The following is a 24,244-nucleotide window of genomic DNA, read 5'->3' as shown; positions in this document are numbered from 1 at the left end:
TATCATATATTTTTCCCAAGCAGGTAAATGACCCCATCAGAAGTGTAAAAAGGTATATAGGTAAAGGATAAAAAACATGGCAATGTAAGCGTACTACGAGAGGATTAGCAGCTCTCTTATCCGGGTTCTTTATAATTGTAGTTATTTAAAAAAAACATCTTCCCTAGACCCAATATTTATCATATCAAATAAATCATTGCCACTGTCCTCCGATTCAAAAACTCAATATGTGTAACGTAAAACCATTGCTTACCACGAAACTAGCAAAACAGCCTATAATGGAGTTCTTTTACAAAGTGCCAATACCTTTGGATCACTAAAGAAAATCTTTCTCTAATTGCCTCAATAAAAGTGTCAGCGAATAAACTATCTTTCAGGCATCTTATACTAGTGATAATGAATGTATAATATAAATATACATATTTATTTATTATTTTGTATTTTCAGCAAGATTGCTCGTTCAATTGAACATCTCACGCTTGATAAATCTCGTCGCTTTCTTGGGGGGTAGGGGACCTTGTACTAGACGACTTTTCCATTATATGCATTATATCAACAAGAATCTGAGAATTGAAAAATGAAATCGATATCCCTATTATCTTAAAATTACTGTCAATATATTAAAACTTATCGTTAAGCAAAAAACCAGATGTTCTTTCCAATAAAACTTCGTCTCTTGGCTTTTAATTTTGAGGATCGTCCAAGAGAAAGAAAGCAAATATTAAAAAAAAATTAAAAAATAACAGATTTATTACGATGCGCCGACTAAACCGTGATTGATAGGATTATGATCATCAATTATAATAATACATTTCCGCGACAAAAAAATTGGACATGCGCACGTGGTCAATCATAAGTTGAAGATTTGTTTGATTGATGTCATAATTAGGGATCACTCCATTACAAAAGATTCCGCTGAGAAGGGTTAATCTCTTTGGCATAAGGAACTATCATTCTCGTGTCAAAATAGTCATTGTGTAGGTCCCAAATTCAGTCAGACACGAAGCGACCATCTCCCATTTGTTCTTTTTATTCATTACAGATAAAAAGGGCATTTTTCTCCCACCCAATTTCCATTTTCACCTTTCACCTTACTTCAACTAACACCTAGGACGAACCAAGTAACCGGAGAAGGTAAAAACCAATTGATCGGATGGAATTGGAAAATCAGATTAGATTGCAACAGATCTAATGATGAGTGAGTTATTCTGTCTTTAAAAGGATAATTCTTTTTTCACGCAGACAACACACCAATCATTTATCTATAATTATCAACTGTGTCAACACAGAGAGAGATCTGGGTCTTTTTCGAGATTTGTTTGGGTGCCGTTTTATTCCGAACAATGAAAACTATCGCCAATCTTTAGAATGATCTTCACACAAAACGAAAAACGTCACGGGATCGTTTCCTTAAGCCATTATAAATAAAAGGCAAAGGCGAGTTTTGCTTAAATAGATAATTCCCATCGCATTCTTGTTTGGGTTAAATGAATGAATGGTTTTCCGCTAACGGGCTATAGTTGAATGAGTATTGCGAATATAGAATAAACATTCAATGCTTGTGAAAGAGAAAAGACAACTAGAACGTGTGGGGGGACGGTGGTTTACTGTGGTTTCAAGACAAATTGCCAGGTGATGACTGGTGTTCTGAAACAAACCTCGACGTCTGACTGAACAGTCACTGTAGTTCGCGTACTTATTTAAAACACTTCCCCCACTTTACAGGTGATGAGATTCTATAAATCATGTTCAATGTGATATCAATCGATATAGGCGCATGTTTAATTGATGATATTTAATCAACAAAATACATCGAAATATTTATTGTAATATTCGATCAACACCTCGCAGGCATTCTTCATGTCAATATGTATAAATGAGAATTGGTACCAAATAAATGCCAAAAGCTTTAAGAATGCCTTTGCTCAAAGATGAATTCTTAGATGAATTAAATACATCAATTACTTGCTCTTTAGATCAAGAAGACGTTCATATTTTACTTAAATAAATTCATTGAAAGTCAATTAAACTGGTGACGGATTGAAAAGAAAATAGACCATCTCTTTACCACACATCCTGTGCTTAGAGGCTTAGATAGGGACTCGTATAAAGTGTATTAAAGTGTTGAACATCATTGAGCGATTTGTTGAAGGACCGTTTAACAATGCTGAACAGGTATTTCAATGAATATTGGTCGATAACGCGTATTCTTGCAGCATTCAGTGGATTAGAAATGGCTTTACTTTTAACTTGAAGGACTCTTCACAAAATTCCATTGGTAAAATACCCCGGCGACATAAAGCCTGTTCGACTGTTTTATGTATAAATCAAACAAATTTAATTACACATTTTAGGAGAGAAAATTTTGAAAATTTATTAGTTGTGTTATTACACAGTAAATTAATGTGCGGCATTTTACGATAGTTGTATCAACAAACTTGGCGATAGATCCCGTAGTGTTCTTTTGACCTGTCAAAAAGTGGTCTTACGTGATTGTCGTAAACCATGTCGTAAAACAAATTCGCTTTCAAAATGATGAGCCAGAACCACGTTTTACAAGGTTTCGGCGAGGGCGTATTCGTGTTCGAGACACAACAGCGTTTTACTAATTTACAACTTTAACATGGCTCAAATTACATCTTCTTCTTTCATTTAACAAGATGGAATTCTATTCAAATTACGCAACAACATGCCCCTAACCCACGATGTGTGAAGGTGCGATATTGTGCACTTTTTAAAATAAGCGTTCGATACTTCAAGCAAATATTCCTGTTTTAGCAAGTTAGTAAACATGAACAATAGAATGCTTTAAAAATATTTCGTGTGTACTCGAGGGGTTACTCACTTCAGTGAAACACGTCGAACCGAGGCTCTATGTGTATAATTAGCTAACCTTTATGGAGAACTACAAGCCTAAGGTCTTGCATTGTCAAGCACTTCTTCTGCGGTTGATATTGATAGTTTTTAATATTATTTTTGAACGATACGTAAGCTGCATTTGGTTTTAAGTCTATAAATTGATTTTCATTTGATACCTTAATTCTTTATGATCAGAATAATACAGCGCGTTTAAAATGTAAGAATTTGAAATAAACCCGACTTGATGCAAATGATATTTATGTACAAATGTACCCATTTCGATTAACATGTAATGAACCAAAAAGGATAAAGATTAATAAATAATTTCATATGTATGTAGAAAGGGGTGATTTGATATAACTAAATTTATAAAAATTGAATTTGCCGTAGCATAAACTGTTAAAGTACAACATAGAAGATGACCACAATTCATGCAATATAAACCCACCTTACGACCAGCTCTGTTGTTGTGCTTGTTCATTAGTGAGCGAGCGTTCTGTTCGATTTCTCGAGCGTCCAGAAATTTGCGCGAAAATTTGAGTCCATGCTTAATGTCTGCACTGCAGCCTCCCCATTTCCAGCCCTCATGCAGAACTTTCTTCTTGCTTTGATCACAACTGCACTGTTTTAATTTCCCCAGGCTACAAGCCTGTGTTATTGAATAGGTTACTCCTGCAGAGGTCACGGCATATGTAAAAGCTGCCTCTCGGCTTCCTGTAAGATGTAAAATATACACATATATTTTTGATATAATATTTTGTAGAGAAAATTTTTCAGGAAAATTCTAAAGTTCCATTATGTGTTTAAAATTAATTGTTGCATATCATATATTCATAAAATATATTTCATCAATATGTTTATATTTCATTAATCTCTCTCTCTCTCTCTCTCTCTCTCTCTCTCTCTCTCTCTCTCTCTCTCTCTCTCTGAAACACATAACATTTCCAATAATTATTAGTAATTGCAATTAAATACATTTACTCCAGCTCCCCAGTTTAGATATCCTCGTTCATCCTATACAGACATTGAGTTAATTTTGCCATCCATCGGCAAACAAAACACGGAAGCTTTAATTATAACTCAATTATACGTTAGGTAATTTTACAGGATTTCCTTGACTTTTTTATGCTATCGATATCTAACGACAGAATTCAATTTAAAACGTATGTAAACAAATACGTCCTACGAGGTTTTAGTCTTGTACCTTTTAGATCTCGCGTCGGAACGTGTCTTTTTTATTCCCGAGTGGACATGACAGTCTGACAAAGCACATATAAATTTCATGATAGCGACACCATGTTAAAGTAGTTCCGAACAGCACAGAAATTTATGATCGGACAAAAGTCGAAAAGACGGGATTCTTTGACTTGAAACTAAATTTATGTTGGAAAAATCTGAAACGTCAATCAAACAACGTATACCTGGTGTAGCAAATAAATCTTCTCGCGTAGATGATATGAATATTAATATAGAACATCATATTATTCCGTGTAACATGAGGTCACAACAAGTTGAACTGAAAGACGAGGGTCGATTTCTATCTATCTGACAATGTAATCTGAAACAGCGAACAAGGCTTGACAAAAATGGTACAAGATTTCGAGTTTGATTTAAAATTTCGGTTAAAAGTACACTCATAAATAAAGAGAAAATAACTGATATGATTATCAATCAATATTCTGTTATCGATTAAGTATAACTCACGTAACAAACGTTTAAAGAATGTTACTGAAACGTTTATATTTGCATGTATTTGTTTTCTAAATACGCGTATATTTTGGGAACATTCTTTACGTATGATTAGGACTTTTATATATACCTTTTGTTTGGAGAGAGATAGAAAGAACACAAGAGAGAGAGAGAGAGAGAAAGAGTGTAACAGAGAAGGAAAATGAGAGAAAAAAAAAGAGAGAGATTCATTTCTGAAGACCGTAATGACTCTATCAATTATGAAATTTTAAAAATGCAACTCATGTTCGCCAAAATCATTATATTACGTCACAGAGACTATGTTTCATTAGTGTTACTATCAGCAGGCTTTGAACTCAATCTTCTACGTATTAATTTTTCTTTGTTCTCTAATGATTAAGGGTATATAGTTAGGGACCACCATGGGCCTAATGAGAAGAGAGAAATATATCCCGGCCATAAATAGACTTCGATCGAGGCATATTACATAATGAACACGGTCGCTTTACGTTTTAAATTGCTGTTCTAATGACAAAACCAATCGTTATCTCTAATTTGAGTCACGAAGTACATTGTAGTGCTGCTGATTTTAATTAATGAAGTCCATGTTACAATGACATGCGATATGTATGACAGACATGATGGGAAAAGGACTCGTTATACCCGATTTATATACTCCTTACATGATGTGTATCATTAAAGGGTTAAATACTTAAACTTTGACGAAGCGTTATTAATTTTTTGTGCGATTTTTATCGGGCTCGGCATTCATCGCTTGTTGATAAAGATGACAAGTTCGGTTAAGTCACGTGACATCGGTAGACTGATGACTGTCTACATGTAACTTTTTCGGGACACGAGCAATCTTTGGGTATTGTATCTAAATTATGACACTTTTTATCATGATCACACGTTTCTTTTAAAGTGCTCAGGGTTCTAACCATTCATTTTATTATTTTGATTCTTTGATGAACTTGTCTAATTAGGCTTGCATAATTAATATGTCGACTTGACGGGGCTGTCATCAGAACAATGGCGGGCTCCCAACATTTTATCTCTAGATTTTATTAGGTTGTCCGCTGTTTATTTTACAGTGCATTTTGAAAGGTGCAGGGGAATGATAGTCTCGGGTATTTGTGAAGTGGTTTTAACAATATTGACCAGAGAGATTTTTGGCGTATTTCATTTAGCTGATTTGACAATTTGACAAGTCAATGATTCAACCTTGTCTAATGAACACTGAAATTATTCACACCATTAGATCAGTAACGAATATGGAGAACAACAATCTTGGGATCCATCAGATACTACTTTGCAAGATGGACAATTAAAGTAAAACAAACTGCTTTAAACTTCAAACTAAAAAGAAGACAGACTAACCATGCAGACCGTCTGATGTACCGTTTACAAGCGACAAGTTAAAGATATCATCGCGGCCTCGTGGCATCTGTCAGGCCACAAAAGAAGAAGAAAAAAATCAACAATGCACGAACATGCCTTGTGTCCAGTTTAATAATAAAGTCCACACGCGAGAATCTTGATGAGGAAAATAATATGATCCGACACACTCAGTCGGCTGTTGATCTAATTTCGATCCCAAATCCAAATGTTCGGCGAGGGTCGCGGCGCTAGGGGCGGGGGCGGGTCCATTGTCCTATAGCCTGGCTCAGCAGCTGCCCGTATTTGTAATTGGGGCCACGGCCATTGATAGCTAATGAAGTGCACGAGGGAAATTGTGCGTCCTGTGTTTGGGGGAGGGACAGTCCCTAGGCTTATAGACCCAGGGTCGCATTCCGTAGCCATTATTCTGCAATTTGCAGAGGTTACGACTCGCGTTGGACGCCATTCCGAATTGCCTAGACTAAATTTTAGTATCAACGATCCACGTCTACGTAGTTTTTGAAGAGCTTCAGGTTTTTTCTCTCATTATGTGAACATCATTATAAGACGTTTTTATTTATGTTAATACTACTTCCAAATGATACAAAAATATCAGAAAGAGCCAGAAAAACGCGCCCAAAATTTAGAGATGTTATTAAATAATGAAGGATAAAGCCTTTGTGTGAATCGATAGGTTTTTAGAAGAAAACACGTTTCAAAGAGTTTATCTTGCGTTATAAATATTATTATTTGTTCATACAATTTAGATTCTGGTAATATGGTAGTAAACTCGGAATTTTGACAGTCATTTTTCTGGTTGTTTTTGTAATGATGGAAACATTTTTTTTAATTTCGATATCCGTGTATGTGTTTTTAAACATCGTACGTGTTAATATAATCATGAAATGGAAGTCCAATAAACTTAATGCTTTTAACAATTTGTTTTTCACTCTTTTTGGGTCGATTGCAATTATATATCCCCATATTGCTCGAGAATTTTATTTACGGTTAAAATTATAATTATTATGTTAATGCTCGTAACTTTCCAGAAAAGATTTAAAGTGTGAAATGAACTTAAGTGCTTCTTGCTTGTTTGTGACCAGAAAGATTTCATCACAAAACTTAATCAGTTGAGAATATTTTTATGCCAATTTAGGGCGTCGACTCGCTTCGAATATTTCTCTCTTAAAATGCCTCGCGCTTTTTTTTCGAAGGCCGTTTTTCAACCCATAAAATTCTGTAATTTCGGGTTGTAAAATAAATATTGAAAAATTTGTTTATCATGGTATATTAGTTTTCAAAATTGCCCGATTCAAATTCATTTCTCTCATTACCTTGCTAAATTGAACGTGACTCGTTCCCACCATTTTATCAAAACAGAGCGTCCAAGTTGCAGTAATCGAGTTTTATTTTAAAGGTGTAAAAATAAAAAAAAGATATACATAAAAAGAAGGGCAGATTGCAGACCTTTTAAATTCACCCGCGGGTCGTACTATCGCCAATATTGATATTTGAATAAGCAAACGAATTTATTTTCCATCAAAGAGCGAACAATAAAGTGTCAATATATCTATTACTAATCCATGGAAAAGGTATTCTAAAGTGGGCTGAGAGAAAAGGGTAATAGAATGGGCCACGTTAATCGTCCATTCTTATATCTCCGCTCGTCAAAACGAATGCTTCGGTCTCGCCATTCAAACAGGTGTTTAGTAGAGTCAATATTATCATTTCTCGCAAAAATCGGAAACACAAACAGCGGTTGACACCGATTGTGTGCTTATTTTTACGATTAAGGAAAAACTATTTTCTTACAATATCTTCTTTTTATGGTATATTTATAGCCTGTCGTTGTCGTATATATATATAAAGTTTGATTATTAAGAATCTAAATTTTTGTGAAGGACATATACATACACCTGTAAAATGCCTTAGTTTTTCATTTACAGAAATTTGCCTAAAGACACCTAAGAAATATCTGTGGAATTCTTCTTTTGAACATACATATGATTTCTTCTTGTCGTTTTTCTATAAATAATGTATGTCGTTCAACAAAAAGTAATTGTTTCAGTAACTTTCCAAACGGACATTTATGTAAGTGTTTGATTAATGTTTTGGAAAGTGTACGGCCATACCGGTGGTGCCCCCCTCCCCCCCCCCCCAAAAAAAAAACCACCATACAATTAAATATAGCTGTGTTGGTCTATATGAGGTGTCGACCAATACTGATCCATAAAACTGTTTTTCAAAACTAATTTTACAATGTAACGAAGACTGAATGCATGTTCCATTTGAATTTTAATATTCTAGCATAAGTGTTGTGCTAAACTATCCCTGTGCTTTGAAATTGATCTTTTATTTTAATTTTGATTCTGTTCTATGAATATTAAAAGTATTAAAAATTACCTACACACATAATAATTGGTTATGTTCGGACGTAATTCGTCCCTGCCACCCCCTCCTTCCCCCGAGACTCGACCCATCCCCTAACGAGTTTGAGGGAACACCAGAGTCGGCGTAAGAATGTCTCATGAAATACCTATACCAAGCGAACTACATAATGCATTTGTAATCGTTAGCATTAAATGTAAATTTCTGTCTGCCTGTTTATTTCTGTTATCACCTATCAGGCTAAGGTATGGCAAAGCTGACACACGACGGACAATCATTTGAGTTTTATTGCACACTCCATAATAAAACAATGCGTCAGGTCAGCGCTGACAGGCCTGTAGACTCAAGCAGCATGAAACTCTGAACGTACATGTACTATGCTCGCTGAGGGTCCGTCTCTTTATTACAATAGAATGATTGGGTTCATAATACTTCCATACCGTCTAGTATTCTTTTTTTTCACAGACACCCCCCCCCCCCCATCCAATCCTTCCAACAATACTTTAAGGCCGAGGATATATCAATTGTAAATATCCCCTTTCACGGCATTTTAGTAACAATTTTTTAAGAAGCCGATTGGAATTGAATTTGTTACATGTACATACCAACTTTATGACTGTGGCCAAACATGGTATTCTCTGCTCCACTACTGGAACAATTCCATCGGTTGTTCCGGAACTGGTACTGACACTCGTTGATCCCTAATTGTACACCCTCCCCGATCGTTACTATTGCGTTCGGCCTTTTCCGGCAAATAGACCGTTGTCGAGGAGTTAAACCGGGGATCCTGTTGCAGATGAAGTTGGCTCGAAGGGCTACGACAGACGATAATGCCCTATGAAATCAGACCAAAAAGATACTTTTATCCACATCATCAGAAATTTATTAAGGAAGGTCATAATTTAACTTTTTTCATACTTTCCAATTAGAGAGAACATATACATGTATAGGCGTATTGTCTGCTGTTCAAACTTTTTTTAATAGCAATAATATACACATTCACTTAAATTAGTAAAATTAATACTCCTACCCCTTTGCAGTCCTTGTTTTCAGACCGATACAAATGGAAAATATGTCTATCATATTGATTGTATTAATATTAATCTTTGACAATAGTGAAGACTTTTCATAAAAAATATCTGAACATAATTATATTATTCCTTCTTCTAATAAACGGTCACAAATAGTAGATTATGAGTAACATTAAATTCCGATAGTGGTATTGGTTAGGTTTAACGGGAACCCCAATAAAATTTGATAGAAACAACAAAAGTTTGACTAATAAATATAAATAACAACACAATCAGTAGGGGTTTCTCAGAACTGTTCATTGTGTTTTTAATTTCGTTAGTTTTGAGTCGACAAGTGCAGAAAGGAATTTAAAAAAAAATGAAGGAAGAAAAAACGAAAGAGAACTTTGCAGAGCTACGGAAATTATTGGCATGTAAGAATCAGCAAAAGCTGGAGGTAGAGAATTACCATAAGAGGTAGAACATGGAAATCCAATGACAGCCTGCAAACATTTGTCTGTGTGGTTCCCGCCACCTTAATCGGGGAGAAGAAAACAGTCTGTTAGTTCATCATCAGTCGCCAACTCATGACCAGTCGCCGACTGATCATCGCCAGCTCAAATGCATGGCCAAGGGGGGGGGGGGGGGGGGAGATTAATATATACATGTGTAAACTCTTGAAGTAGGAAAGTTTTGTAAATGCGAAACTAAAAACCAGTTAGTGGAACAGACGAGAATGTTGGGGTTTTTTTCAGAGTACAAATATTATGTGGATAAATTTGTGTTCACAGTTTAAAGATTTTAATAAATATGCATGGACAATATTTGTTGACAGTCTTTAAATAGCGATTTGTGTGGATATTATATTTGGAATTGTATATTTAGCACGTTTGTTGACTGGCAAATATATGCCTTAGGTTTCGAAAAGATAAAATCAATGGCGTCAATTAAAAGTTACACTGAACGAAGTGCAGTGAAATCATACCTGCCTAAATTACTATTTCTCTATTGAATCTTAAGAAAAATTACAAGAAATTGGAGATGTTAGTAAAGAAACAGACATACAAATGGAATGGGTAAAAATAAGATGTATAGTTCTTGTGATATGAAATGTTCCTGTTGTGACGAGAACTATTTGAAACTTTTATAAATGACATTTTTAAAATCTTTTCTATAACTCACTGAATTTTGGACTTTATGACATTTTTATTTCAAAGCTTTTTCACTTTTGCATTTTTCTCCCTTTTCAATATGTAAACCGAAATTAATCACCTGCTTGCAATGCATACAGTTGCTCTATTTATTGAATAACAAGATGGACATGATACAGATATAAATCCCTCTTAAACAATACCGCAACGAGTTTTTCTGCCTGCATTTCGCTATGACAGGGATTAGCAGCGACTCAAAAGGGCTTAATAATGAGGTGTAATGAAAAATTAACCGTCTGAGAAGTGAACAGAAGATTCATTCAGAATAGTGTATTACACCTTTAGAATTGCCGATGCACTCGTGGCTTAAGTCCTCATGTTTCACAGATCTGTTTCATACGCAACGTTATGGAACAATCCAATGCATTGAGAACTTGTCATAAGTGCCTTAATAAACAATGAGAGTAGACATTTGGAAGTAAATAAAGCCAGGGTGTGTTTGTGTGTGTTTATCTGAAAGAGTTCAGAAGTTTCTTTGACTTGCTTAACACATGGTAAATTGCATGTAGACACCTAGAAAATGATGAATTATTCTTTTATGATATAATTTGAAGGTCTACTTGTTATTTTTCAAGACTAAATAAACTGGGTTTTTTAACCTGTCAAAGTAAAAGGTTATTTTTCGTTGACGTGAATTCATACCATCAATTCAAAAAATATTTTTTAATACGGGTAATTGCCAGTTTTATCTAAACACGATTATTTCGATGCGTGAAATGCAAAGAATTTTAATCCCATAGTCCGAGTAGAAAGGCCTTCAAAATCCGTTCATCCACATTTATCAATGATTATATTTAATGGGATTAATCAACGGAACAATTTGATGTTCGTGTCTGCAAGGTAATGATAGAAAAGGGCAGTGACGTATTGCTACAAGAAATACTCTTATAGGAATTATTATATAGTCGAATTACTCACAAAAATTCGCCGTATACACAAAACGTCAGATAGATAAATCCCACAGAGAACTTATTGTAAATGCTAACTCCCATTATGTGCATGCATCATGGAGTCTTAGACACGAGGTTCATTCACAATCACAAAGTCAGCAATCCCTGCGTTAAATCCAAACATGATTTTATATAAATTCGTTTCCTCGGTTTTTCACATGCAAAACTCTTTCTGTGTTTTGAATAACAGGAATAAAACGTTGTTGATTGTTCTATAAATTAAAAAGATTTTAGTTACAACACCATTTCTTCAAGGAGATGATATAGCTTTAAGTCCCTTTTGCAGACGAAGGAATTTGAGAGGATGATAAGCAAAAAAGAAAACAAAATAGGAGTCGAAATGTTTCATCAGTAATTTGTAATATAAGAATGGAGATCGTTCCACTATGCGATTGGTCTTTAGACAGTTGACAGTTAGAGAGAACTTGCAATCACACGAGACACCATTGGGAGAATCGGTCTCTAAAGCCACGCCCCCTTCAACACTATCAAAGATACGAAAGGTTCATCTACCACAGATCAAAGAATCGTCACATTGTGAAAAGTGTATCCAAGCGCATCACAGCGAGTTTAGATAGAAAGAAAGAAAAGAGACGCAATATCTATGAAAAGGGGTAAAGAAATTTAAAGCGCGGCTACTGACAATTCGGAATTGCAAGGTGACTTCAAATATACTTATAAATTCGAAGTTTACAAGGAGGAAAACTTAACGAAGAATTTTTTTTCCCTTTTTCCGCATGCCTTTTTATTCATAATGGGATAATCTCGTGTCAGGTGAACATACACAGCTTCAGGACACGAATGGTTTGATTTGACAATCGTACTTAACACACGCTTCGAAAACTCTATTGAGATAATTGAATTTTTGGCTTGTTTTTGTTGATATAGGTGTATTGTAATTGATCTGTCACAATAATCGGCTAACCCCGTCTAAATCAATTTAAAAATGACGTACGATCGAAAACTGCGATTCCTTGCCAACTTGATGAATTTCGTTAGTTATTCTTTCACGGCCTTGTTGTGTGGAAATGGTCAGACAATGGACGAGAGACAGAGACAGAGAGGAAGAAACTGCAAACAGCTTTGCGATCCGCCCGCGAGATAGGCGTAATAATGTACTGATGTCCTCTCCTTGTAAGCTGTTCATAAACACTATATATATATAGGACGTCTCAGTTAGAAGACAGCATAGTTGTGGTGACTATCAGCCATATCTGGTTATAAAAAAAACAACCCTTCTATTCGCCGGAAATGATTTGCTAAGATAAACGCCAACTGATTTTTTCCCCACATATGACTACTTTAACACTATACGCAATATTGCAAGATACGTAGATAAAATTGACAAATTCAGAAACCGTTAAACCACGAACATTATCAATGAAACTCCATTTCCATTTCAGTTTGAATGAGTTCAATATTTTCTCATATAGTAAACCATCCTCTTTATACTTACATCTATCAATTTATGTTTCCTATTTATCATTCTTTTTTTAAAAATTAAAAATGCTGGAGAAAACTTGTTATGTATTATCGAGGGAATAATATCATATGTGATCAAAGGATCAATTTAATAAATCAATATTCATTACGCAATTCTGCAACATGCTGAATATTGAACTGCAAACTGATAATCATCGTGATGTAATATATGATCAAGTTTTGATATTCATAATCGTTATGGAAATAATTTGAAACATCTTGAATAATGCACTGCTAGCAGATCATTTCTATATAATTTGCATTGCTTCAAGCATATCACACATTACCGGGGAATTGAGGCACATGTATATATACTGCACTGTATATATAGTAAGTATAAGAATTACTAGTGTGGAAACAGTTTTACTCGAGAATCATTTAAATCTCGGTCTGTTTCCCTAGTGCTTCAAAAAGACTACGGTCGTAATTGTTACAGGATGAAATTTTCGGGTTAAGCCAGTATCACAATTATAAACCATATTGCAAATGCTAACCTTTCAATCATGGATAAGAATACACAAGGTTTAAGTTACGGAAACAATATCAAAACCTTTCATCTGGTCACTGCCTAAACTCCAAAATCTTCATAATCTTCCATATTAAGAACCATTTTAGCGACCCGACAGGATAATCTATTTGTTTATGCTAAACTTTATCGGGTTTACCTTAGCGGCAGTAGGAGTAGTTTAAAACCATCATCGCTCTCTATGAGGGATTTTGTCAAAGGCAGCGCCAGCCCTGAAGAAATGAACGTGTCTCCAGGTATCTTTCACACATTTCGAGATGAAACTCCGAATTGAAAAGCCCACAATGACTTGTTATCAGAATAGAGATGTCATCGGTGGACAAATAATGATGTTTGTTTTCCTATTAAAGGTAGATTCGAGATTTTATTAATCTGGCTGTGCGATAGGAACCCGTTGTTTCAAAGCGGCAGCACTAGTCCAAGATGCCATGCATATCCGAAGGCAGGGAGGGAAACACGGAGGAAAGGAGTTCCACTTATACAGGTTTTTTCCCCTCTTTTTGCTTTTAGATGATAAGGGAATTCCACGGGCTCCTCGCTGCTTGGTAATAGAAAGAGGCGAGGACGAATTCAGAAAAGTATTCACGATTAAATCAGATCAGACAAAATACCAGAGTAATGAGTCGAATTGAAGCAAAGTAAACAGAGAATTGTGAGTATTGACCCTGTATTGCGACAAGACAGACATATCAAAGCATTCCAAACTGTCAGCTCGCCATTGACCCCAGTCAAATTCATTCCAGATAAAAATCGAAAGATTTTGATGAACAATGGTATTTTTCTTTCTTTATTTTTAAAAACGCATAATTTAAACATCAGCGACTGTGTTGGTAATGGTTGGATTTAACAAGACGGACTCTCAACAGTAAACATTTTTTTTTGTCTTGTCATATTTCTATTTCCTTCTAGAATTTAGTAGTCCGAATAAGGACAGGTATTTTTGGTCATTTAAAAGCATATTTCACTGACGAACATCAAAGGGTTAGCGTTGGCAGTAGAAGCAACACGCTTTATTTGTAATGCATTCCCATTCTATCTTCCTTAAAAGTGTTTATTGAAATGTAGGAATTTTCAATTTTTGTTGAATTGATTAAAATCAATTTAAAACACATTTCATTTTCCACTGAATAACGACAAAAGTCGTGGAAACAAATTGAATTTCTCGTAAGCTTTTTGAGTTCGAAATTTGGCCCCGTCAGAATTCTTTATTAAGCACATCCTCAAAGACCGTTTTTTCTCAATGCAGGTACAAGATTGAACCCCATAAATTTCTCTTACATTTGATAAAACCGCATTGATAAAATACTTGAAATTCAGAATGACATACACGGCTTTGGTCTCGCTTGATCAATCAATAAATCAGGCGTGTCATATTGACTATTGATGTATGGGGTAATTGAGCTATGAATGAAAGGTCCATATTATATTATAACTGATACCCAAGAAATGACACTCGCGTTTGTGTTGAATCTTAATTTTGACACCTCTAGTCGTCAGAAAAAAGTCTACGGAAAATCTATTATTCAATTTTTGAAATCGGTATGAAATTTAAATTAGGGATGGATGAAAATTAAGGAATAACCAACAAATAAATAAAAGACAATATAAAGAAAGAAATTTGAGAGCGAGGCAAAAATAACTTTATCCCAATTTTGATAAAGAAAAAAAAGTAGTACAAGTTAATCAAATTTCAAACTTATCAGTAGAAATTAGCAATAAAAAAATCGAGTGTAAAAATTCTTTTTACCTGATCTACGTGTGTTGACAAGATTTCACGCTGTGCCTTAGGAACCATAAGGTGTTAAAAATACATTAAGTAAAAACGTCTTTGTATGTTCATTCTAGTTTGAAAAGAATGACTTGAATTGCATTTTATATGTCTATTGCTACACTGTAGTTATCTCTGTATCAATACGTGCCCCTGTTGAGGACAGATGTATCTACAGATATTAAAAGTGCAGGACATGTCAAACAGACAGTTTCTGAGTACCTTTCGGAAGATGACGTCATAGAAACAAAAGGCAATTCGGACAAAAACGGATGACTGCTTGTTGAATATACCATCTGACACAATCTAAACCATAACAATTTATGTTAACAAGATAATGAATTTAATAGCAGCACAATTAGCTATAGCCTAGAACAATATTGCAATGTCGAACCTATCATCAGAATTCCAAAATCTATCTTTTACAAATTCCAAGGCTAACACTTTCGTCATTTCTTGAACAGGTCATAATGATAAAAAAAATACCTTTGCAATATTTAATAACTTTGCACTGTGTACTTCAGAGTTTTGCCTCAGGTTTTAGAAGGATAATCTATGAATTAGACTATCTTCAAGTTTATGCTAATTATTTGACATAAAACGATGCTTTCGTAGCGATGGAAGCGTTATAAGATAAAGCGTGTTTGATTGAAATTCATGTTATGATACAGCGAAAATGTCATTTATGAAGCCTACATTTTCTGCAAAAAAGTAAATTAATGAAAATCGGTCTAAAAGATGCAATCTAAAATAGATTTGCGTGTATGATCCATGTAAATCTGATTTAAACAGAGTAATTAAACCAAATTATAGTCTTTAAAGCGATGTAGTTAAACGAATTCCGTACATGTTTGGCATAACACTAGCCTAAAGATGAGCTAGCGAGAACAAATATTCTCCAATTGTTACATCATGGCGATTTGTTATAAATATGAGTACCTTATTTACTTGTACTACCTTTTTTGGTTTACAGAACATTCATACACACCGCATGCATGCATGCATAAATTCGTTGCTAAAGCTTTCGTTTTGTATGTAAATTTGTTTAAATAAATTTAAAATTAATTAAAATTGAGTATCAATTTTATCTGGAATTTAGATAAGATCATTAAAGAGGTATGAGTAAAGCTGCAAATATTGCTTAGTGAAGTGTTGTAATTTTGATGTTAAACATGTTATTTAACCAAGAAAGATCACAATAAGAAAAACCCTTGGGTAAGATTGAAAATTTTATTCATAAAAAGATATTTCTTCTGTATTAAGTTTTGTATTATTAAGTGGTTATTGAAAATATACCTTGAAGCACAATTGAAAAGAATTTCGTAATTTTCGAATCAGCATTTGAACTTTATGATGAATCACATATTGAAAAAAGCATAGAATAAATCTAAATCAGCAAAACTCCAAGGCTACATGTAATTCAGGTCAAATTGTGTGGAAACGTATTTACGTTTTTTGCATATGAATCTTAAATATCAGTGTCTCTGTGTCAGTGTCGTTTGCAATGGTGTCAAGGAAACCATTATTACACTTTCAAAATGAAATCATCTGCCTTTGTCTGAAAATCTTGAAATAAAACATCCTAGAGCTGACTCCAAGCAACAATTCATCAACCCATACTGAGTACTGAGTCATTCTTAGCCATGTTTCTTTTTTGATAAGGATGCCGGAACAAAGTGCATTGATATGAATTACGACATGCAAAATTCCTTGATAATTGATGGGGTTTACCAAAGAGGGAAGCACCGCAGCAGTGGTTGAACAATCATTTTAATACCAGGATTTACCACAGAAAAAAAATTAACACCCTCAACATATTGGAAATGGGTCTCGTAGACGAAATCGTCGTTGCAATAATACAGGGTAATGTGCAACCCCGGGGTACAGATCATGGAGAACATAAATAAGTTCTATTGAAGAGACAGTTATTTTAGTCATTAGTTATAAAGGTTATGTGCACATTTGGTATTCGAACACGGCACTCGAGGGAAGAAATTTTGATTTGCCCGCTTTAACTTGCGATTATAGAAGATGATAGATTTTTGGAATACTTTTCCGTCAAAATTTGCAATTTATAGCTTTATGGTGTTAAGAAAAAGTAAATTTAAAAACTTGAGTGCTTCAACCCAATTCTTGCTTTCAGCAACATACAGTGGTACATGTATGCTTTTTGGTGTGTACTTCTAGAATATGTTTCCGCTTTGCATGGAACGAATATTAAAATCCCGACAGATTGGTTTAATGATGTACACGATGTTTGAACATTACTTGTAACCAAACAGTAGACCAAAAAAAGATAATTTGTAGCGGTTATATGGTACAGTTATTTTTATATTAAGTATTTTTATCCTGTAATTTTCGATTTTGTTCCACAATTTATTTTTTTTGGTTTATAGAACGTTTAAGTTTTCTCTTTAAACCGGTATTTAATGACGTAACTTTGGAGAATTTTACAAACAAAACAAACGAAACACAAATAGACGTAAAAATACAATAAAAGAATTTAAATTAACGTCTAAAGAAATTAAATGTTACTAAACTGAGAAAAATTCAATACAAATGTAAATTCATAAAGTATAAATAAGTATATGAATATGTATTATGCATATGGAAGAGTTTACATCATTAGCATAATTATGTCATAATTGCCAAGTCAAGCAGAACAAACATTCATTCTTTACTTCATGAAAGTCATGAGATGCATGCATATCTATAAATAACACAACTATATGTATAAAATATGAAGCACCATATTTCTATGTAACGTAAACTGGCGTTATGTACTTGTACACCGGTAATTCAACCCAGGCCCGGGGACCATGTAATTCAGATGAGCTCACGTTTATTGAAAAAAAAATAAGATATATACATAGTACAAAAGTGAGACTGAGATTAAAAGTGTTCATTTAAGTTTATGGGCGCGATGCCTTGACTCTGGCTATGTACGACATTGTAAGAAATCCAGCAAGTATAAAAGCTTACGAATTGGAACATGATCGCAACGTTTAGAGACAATAACAAAATATAGGACAACTCACTAAGTCAATTATTTTACATATTTTATCCTTCATTGGATTGACAGTTCTCGGAATTCTAGAAATACAAAGCGCTTAAAAAATTTGATTTCTCCATCAGTCAAAATCTTGATAAAGTGATTCGTCTTTACAACTGATAGTGTCTTTATGCGACTGTTACATTGCCAAGATCTCTGTGTTTTAGCTTAAGCCTGTACAAATCATTTAAATGGCGTGGAATTTCATTCATCAAAATTCAAAGGAATTTGTGCACCTGTAAAAATCATTTACAGCTACTTACATGTGCATTTTACATTTAGCATTAAAAAAAAAAAATTAAACCGTCTATCTATCCCTCTCTCCTGCAATTCGTTTAACGTGTCTAGCTGTTTTATAATTTGTCATTAAATTTAATTTAATTAACTATGTACTTGATGGAAACTGCCAACAGAGTTTTAATTAAATCAATTAGAAATATCGCACGAACAGAATCGTCGATTTCTCAATGATTACAATTTTGATTCGGTTTTTCCTAATTAGGCTAGCTAGCACGGCAAATAAAGATGCGTGGGCAGAGCAGGAAAATGACAGATGCCTTAATCTTAGACACTTTCTATTGAAGCACTACAGATATGAATGATATCCAAACTCTCATAATTATCGATAGGTTGCGCCAAGCAATGCAGACAGGAAGTGGGAAACATGCTGTAAAAGACGGATACGATCGTACAGTTATTTCCGGTATTTATTACTCTGACACAACTTTCCATTTAAATTGGACATAACGGTGTAACAATGATTGTCAGCTACCCTGATTGCATCAGATTTTTTTCCGGGGATTTTCTTCGAATCAATGATTTGTCCATTAAAAGGAAACGAAATCAAATATAGGATTTCGTACACTCAATGAGGTGGGGAGTAAGATATGTAGCTATTTCCAGTCAGATTGAGGCTGAAATCTGACAATTATTGGGTAATTTTTGCTAATCCCGAATGTCTGAAATAGTGTATTCGTGGACAAAAATAATTTTTCCGAACTGTACTTATGCAATATTTCAAAGAGAATAAGGTCGACTAAACTATGAAGTTAAAAAACATTCAAGTCAATATTTTATGCGTATGCAAGGACTGCATAACAATAATTATATACTGTTGTATTTGTTAAGATACAGGTAGATGTACGTATTACATTGTATATACGAAGTCTACTCAAACGGAACACTTACGCTGTCACCATCTTATAGCTGAAACAGGTTTTTCTTTCACTAAACCTCCTCAATATTTTAATGTTTTGAAAGTGATAAACTTGTCAATGTGTTACATCGCCATAAAAACTCGTCAATCACCATATTAGGTATGACCACGCATTTTTCAACAACACACCTTGGTGCCCCCAGACATTGTTTTAAAACTCCATAAACGACACCAAAGGCTTTTGACTGGTGAGTAAGGGTATCAATCAAGGATAACATCTTGAAACGAAAGTTTTATATTGGTAGTGAAACTATGAATATAAAATTTAAAAAAACCGGAATTGTTTTATTGGGATACGATGGAGTGCATTTCCATCATATCGTAATGAGCTTCCACATATTTTTGGTTGTAATTCATCTTACCCCCAGCGGTCTGTGCCTATCGATGGGGGGACAGGCCTTGTAACGCAAGGAGGGGTCCAGGTCGAAGAATTTACGGAGTGTCAGAACTATTTTGATTTATTTGAAAAACCCATAAAGCATGCATACGGTATGCCTTGCATAACAAATATACATAGTTTAATGGAACGGATATCAAGAGGCAAGCCCAGCTTGTTAAGTTCAATCATTATAAAGGCTTGTCAATAAATTATGTATTATGGTAAATTTATGACCCATATAATAATGAATAAGATGCGTTTTAATTAGATTAAACTAGGTAATGTACTGCAGGTATACTAAATGAACTTCAAAGGATGGATATATGTTTAATTTAACTTAAAAAAAGAAACTTTTTACAGTTGAAATTATCTGCATACATGTATCACTAAAATGTGTAGGAGTTTTTAATGTATACAGATATATCTTAACAGCATAAAGGATTGCAATTACAAGCTCTTAACATTTTGAAGGAGTGTTTAATCTCGTTGTATGAAACTTGTAGATGATTATTTATGTCAAAATATTTATTTTTATTTATTTATTTATTTTTTAATTGACATCAAAATGGAAGTTCCTTTGGAAAAGACTTTGAAAAAACCCCTAAAATGTAAAGTTTGATATTAAAGAATGGAAAAGTAGCAAACACATTTTGATATCGAGTCAACAAAACTCGATTTTATTTTACTTCTCTAAAAACCTGAATACCATGCCTGATGTATGTGTATGACATCGTTTGTGTTCAAGAAACGTTGAGCCGTTCTGGCTATTAAAACCGAAATATCTTTAATGTTGGTCTAAATTCTTTAAAATATGGACTCACGAAAGATCCATCTGTAAAGAATCTGGTCATTAAAATTCTTATCTTTGTTTCTTTGTACATATATTTATCTATTCTATTGACCCATAAGTCTTGTTTAAGAATTATCTCCCTATAGTGTTTAGATACTGGTCGTAAAGATGCGCTCTCTATCGTATACACGAAGCGACTGCTCCAAACTTATCGGGATTCGAGAGGGGAACATTTTTGGTTGACGCCCGGTAGACAAGAAGGCATCCAGCACCCCTTCCGAAAACTCCGTCCTTAGAAAATAAAAAAAATCGATAGAATACATTTATCATAGTAAGGAATGCTTCAAATGTGTAGCTGGAGAAGTATTTCGCCAAACGCAGAGAGGACCCAAAAAGGCGGACCCCGCAGAGATAGTAACCTTTGGTTAAACGCTGCTTTTTGCTTTGCGGAGTAACCTAACTATCTTTAAAGAGAGAAATTCTAGCCTTGTAAACATTAGGCTATAGACTGTCATTCCTAAACCAAGTAATTAACGAACTCGCGCAAACCGACAAGATTAATATACATGTTTCATTTCATTGTCTGTTTGCATAGGAAATTAAATGCATCAAACGGGTATTATGCGGTTAAATTGAAGATGAAAAGCAAAACTCCTCAAACGTTTACTTTTGAAATCTTTTTAGTCTCTCAACGCTAGAAACTTCTCCGAGAGCGTTTTCCTATACAAGCTGATAAATAAATGGGTCCTGCTATAGACTGAACATTCTGATAACCCCCTTTAAATTTTCACTATACGATGTATTGAAGACTTAGATACTCAAAAAAGTCAAATGTTGAAACTAATTACACAATGGTGTATATAAATTGATTTAAATCTTAACACCTGCGCACGATTTCACGTTATAAAGATATTTTTCTGTTTTTAAATATATGTTATGCTTTTAAATCCTTAGTAATTTTTTTAGGGGGGGGGGGTGATAAAAGTTTCTAACGTTGTAGATATGTACAACACCAATCATCAGTCAAGGTTTGCCTTTTTAATGTTTGATATACCTGTATTTAGATAAAAGTAAATATTATAGGCAATTTATATATTTCGAATGCTACAAAATGTGTTCGGTTCAAAAGTTGTTTTTTTTTTCACATTAGTTTTCTTTGATAGAGCGGTACTTCAGTATTCATATCAAAAACGGTGAGCGGTACTGCAGTAGTGTTTTAAGTAATCTCAGGGCAAATTAAAAAAAACTATTATTATGTTATATTAAACCGATCAAGAAAATTCCCACTAACATACCGGCATAGCCCCACTGTTTGTTATTTGGTATTTGTTCTACTGACATTAGAAATATTCTTCCTATGAAATTTTTCCAAAGTCAACAGAACTTATCAATAGTCTAGAGAGCTCATAAATCTGAAATTTTCTTTGTAAAATCTTCAGATAAATGATTTTTCTATCGCACTTGTTTGAGATCTATAGATTGTTGTGGATAGCTCCACATCGGCCGTAAAGTATAAAGGGGGTCCTTGTACCATATTTCAAACCTTCAGTTCAAAAGATGCCCACTTCTTTCGCACGACAGAATACAAATGTTTACTAAACGCCGCGATGACACAGATATGTGAATGATAAGTCAATTTTAAGAGAACGCTTGAATTATGGCAAGAAAATTAACACTTAAAGGTGAAATATTGTTTGAGTGTGTTGTCTTTCCTATGCAAATAATCCTTTGCTTTACTTGCCTCACACCTCGAATTTTAAATCGACCTGAACCTTTTGCGCTTGTCTGTAAGGAACAATATAATTTTTCAAAGGCTTATCAAACAATTATATTTTCTATTTGCTTAGTTAAAGTCCACGATTCAACTGACAGACCATCAATTGAGATGGAAAACGTAAGGATGTTTAAAAGGGTTTCATAGCATCTTTAAACCACCCAACAATGCCTTTGAAGACGAAACATGCATGGCAATTTTCTTTTTTTCCCTCTCATAAGATATTTTGAAGAAACTCTCAGTCCGTTAAAAATAAGTCGAGAAAAGCCTAAGGTGTAATAGTTTCACACGAAAACGTGTAAAAAGACCAAGAAGCGAACGATGCTAGATATTGAAGGTCAAAATCTTCAAGTTTGAAGTCCAATAAAACAAATTCACGTTTGGGTCAAATAAGCGGTAAATCTCAGGGTCCACAGACCTTGTGGGCAACACAAAATCACGACTAATGATACATTTTCCTAACAACAGATACTTCCTGATTTCCTCTTGACTTCATCTTCTTCCTAACAAATTGCTTCGTGAAACCTCGTACCAATTGGTCGAGTGGCCGGACCTCTACTCACTCGTCTTATGTTTCACTTTTCTTTTAAACATAAGATCATTTATCAAATTAAATTTGTAAAAACGGGTTGTAAAGTTCGTACTTCCCTAATGTTTCTTTTGATACGGGAGAGCGACCTGCAACGCAAGATTAAGTGGTTTTGTGTAATTAATAGCTTTTATTTCAAACTTTTTTTTTTAATTAATGTAAGTGTATGCTGTACCTTTTAGACATTTATGAGATGGCTTCGACAGCTACTTTACACATTGCGATCGCTTCGTATTACTATATCCTTTCACTATGTTTTAAAACGTCAATATATGAAGTGTTTAATGTGAATGTGATACCAGATCAGAGGCTATTGTATTATTGCTTCTCATTAAATCTGAAGATTTTTGTTTTGTTTTGTTTTGCTGATTATATTTACAGGAAATCTTGTTTTATAAATAACGATGTCAATACTTCCGGGCGAAAGAAAAAGTTTTAACTTAAATGGCTCATCGTGAGTTGACATTTTTGCGACAGATCAAATCAATTAATGTGAGGGAATCTAAGCAATGGGAAATATTACATAATGTTTCAACAAAACGGGTGATCCAAATCAAATCTTTATTATGTTTCATTCAAAAAATATCAAAAATAGGGGGAACAAATCAACAACTACCCCCCCCCCCCCCCAACCAAAAAAAAGGCAAGAATTTCACTTCTTCGGGAGTCCAACTATTTAAAAAAAAATATTTAACAATATTGAAAGATATTTCTTAGTTTGAGGGTAAAAATATTTTAATATTGTTATGATTTGATTATTTCGGTAAATTATCTTTGATGTTACCAAAAATCTTTATAAAGCATAAAATGATTTTATTTTTCTCAATATGTATTGGACTGACTATGTGTGCACACAGCTTGCATTTATATCTTACTTCTTAGCTCAATAAATATGCCAAATGCAGCGGTTGTAACGCGCGTGTCACTTAATTGCATTCAAGAGTCGACGGAAAAAATATTTTTGTAACGAAATAATATGGGCGCCTGAACAAATACATGGCGCTTGCCTCCCTCTTCAGAATAGCTTATTGCCAAACCTGTATGAAATACATGTGTATCTATTACTTGCTATTGTACTTCAGAATCGCGAAGACGCAACACTTCAATTAAGTACTAGCAATAAAATGAGGGGGAAAAATTTTGAAATATTTATTGCATAATTCTTTAAATAGAAAATGAAG

General features: G+C 34.2%; 1 protein-coding gene across 5 annotated transcripts in view; it reads right to left on the bottom strand.

Annotated features, from left to right (window-relative positions):
* LOC105337729 (protein Wnt-7b) overlaps nt 1-24,244 on the bottom strand; it is a 33,907-nt gene that overhangs the window by 8,556 nt on the left and 1,107 nt on the right. The window contains exons 1-4 of one of the 5 annotated variants that reach the window (XM_066081614.1): nt 13,635-13,786; nt 9,796-9,861; nt 8,922-9,151; nt 3,308-3,573 (exon numbers count right to left, since the gene is read on the bottom strand). In XM_066081614.1, coding sequence (XP_065937686.1) covers nt 3,308-3,573; nt 8,922-9,151; nt 9,796-9,839 — 540 coding nt within the window. In that variant the 5' untranslated portion in view covers nt 9,840-9,861; nt 13,635-13,786. Of the gene's footprint in view, nt 1-3,307; nt 3,574-8,921; nt 9,152-9,795; nt 9,862-11,455; nt 11,894-13,634; nt 13,787-24,244 lie in introns of those variants that run through there. The other 4 variants (XM_011442592.4, XM_011442593.4, XM_011442594.4 and 1 more) reach the window with 4 other exon arrangements.

This window comes from Magallana gigas, chromosome 4 (genome assembly GCF_963853765.1).
Source record: "Magallana gigas chromosome 4, xbMagGiga1.1, whole genome shotgun sequence".
Taxonomy (NCBI): Eukaryota; Metazoa; Mollusca; class Bivalvia; order Ostreida; family Ostreidae; genus Magallana; species Magallana gigas.
This window is presented reverse-complemented; position numbering and strand designations above follow the sequence as displayed.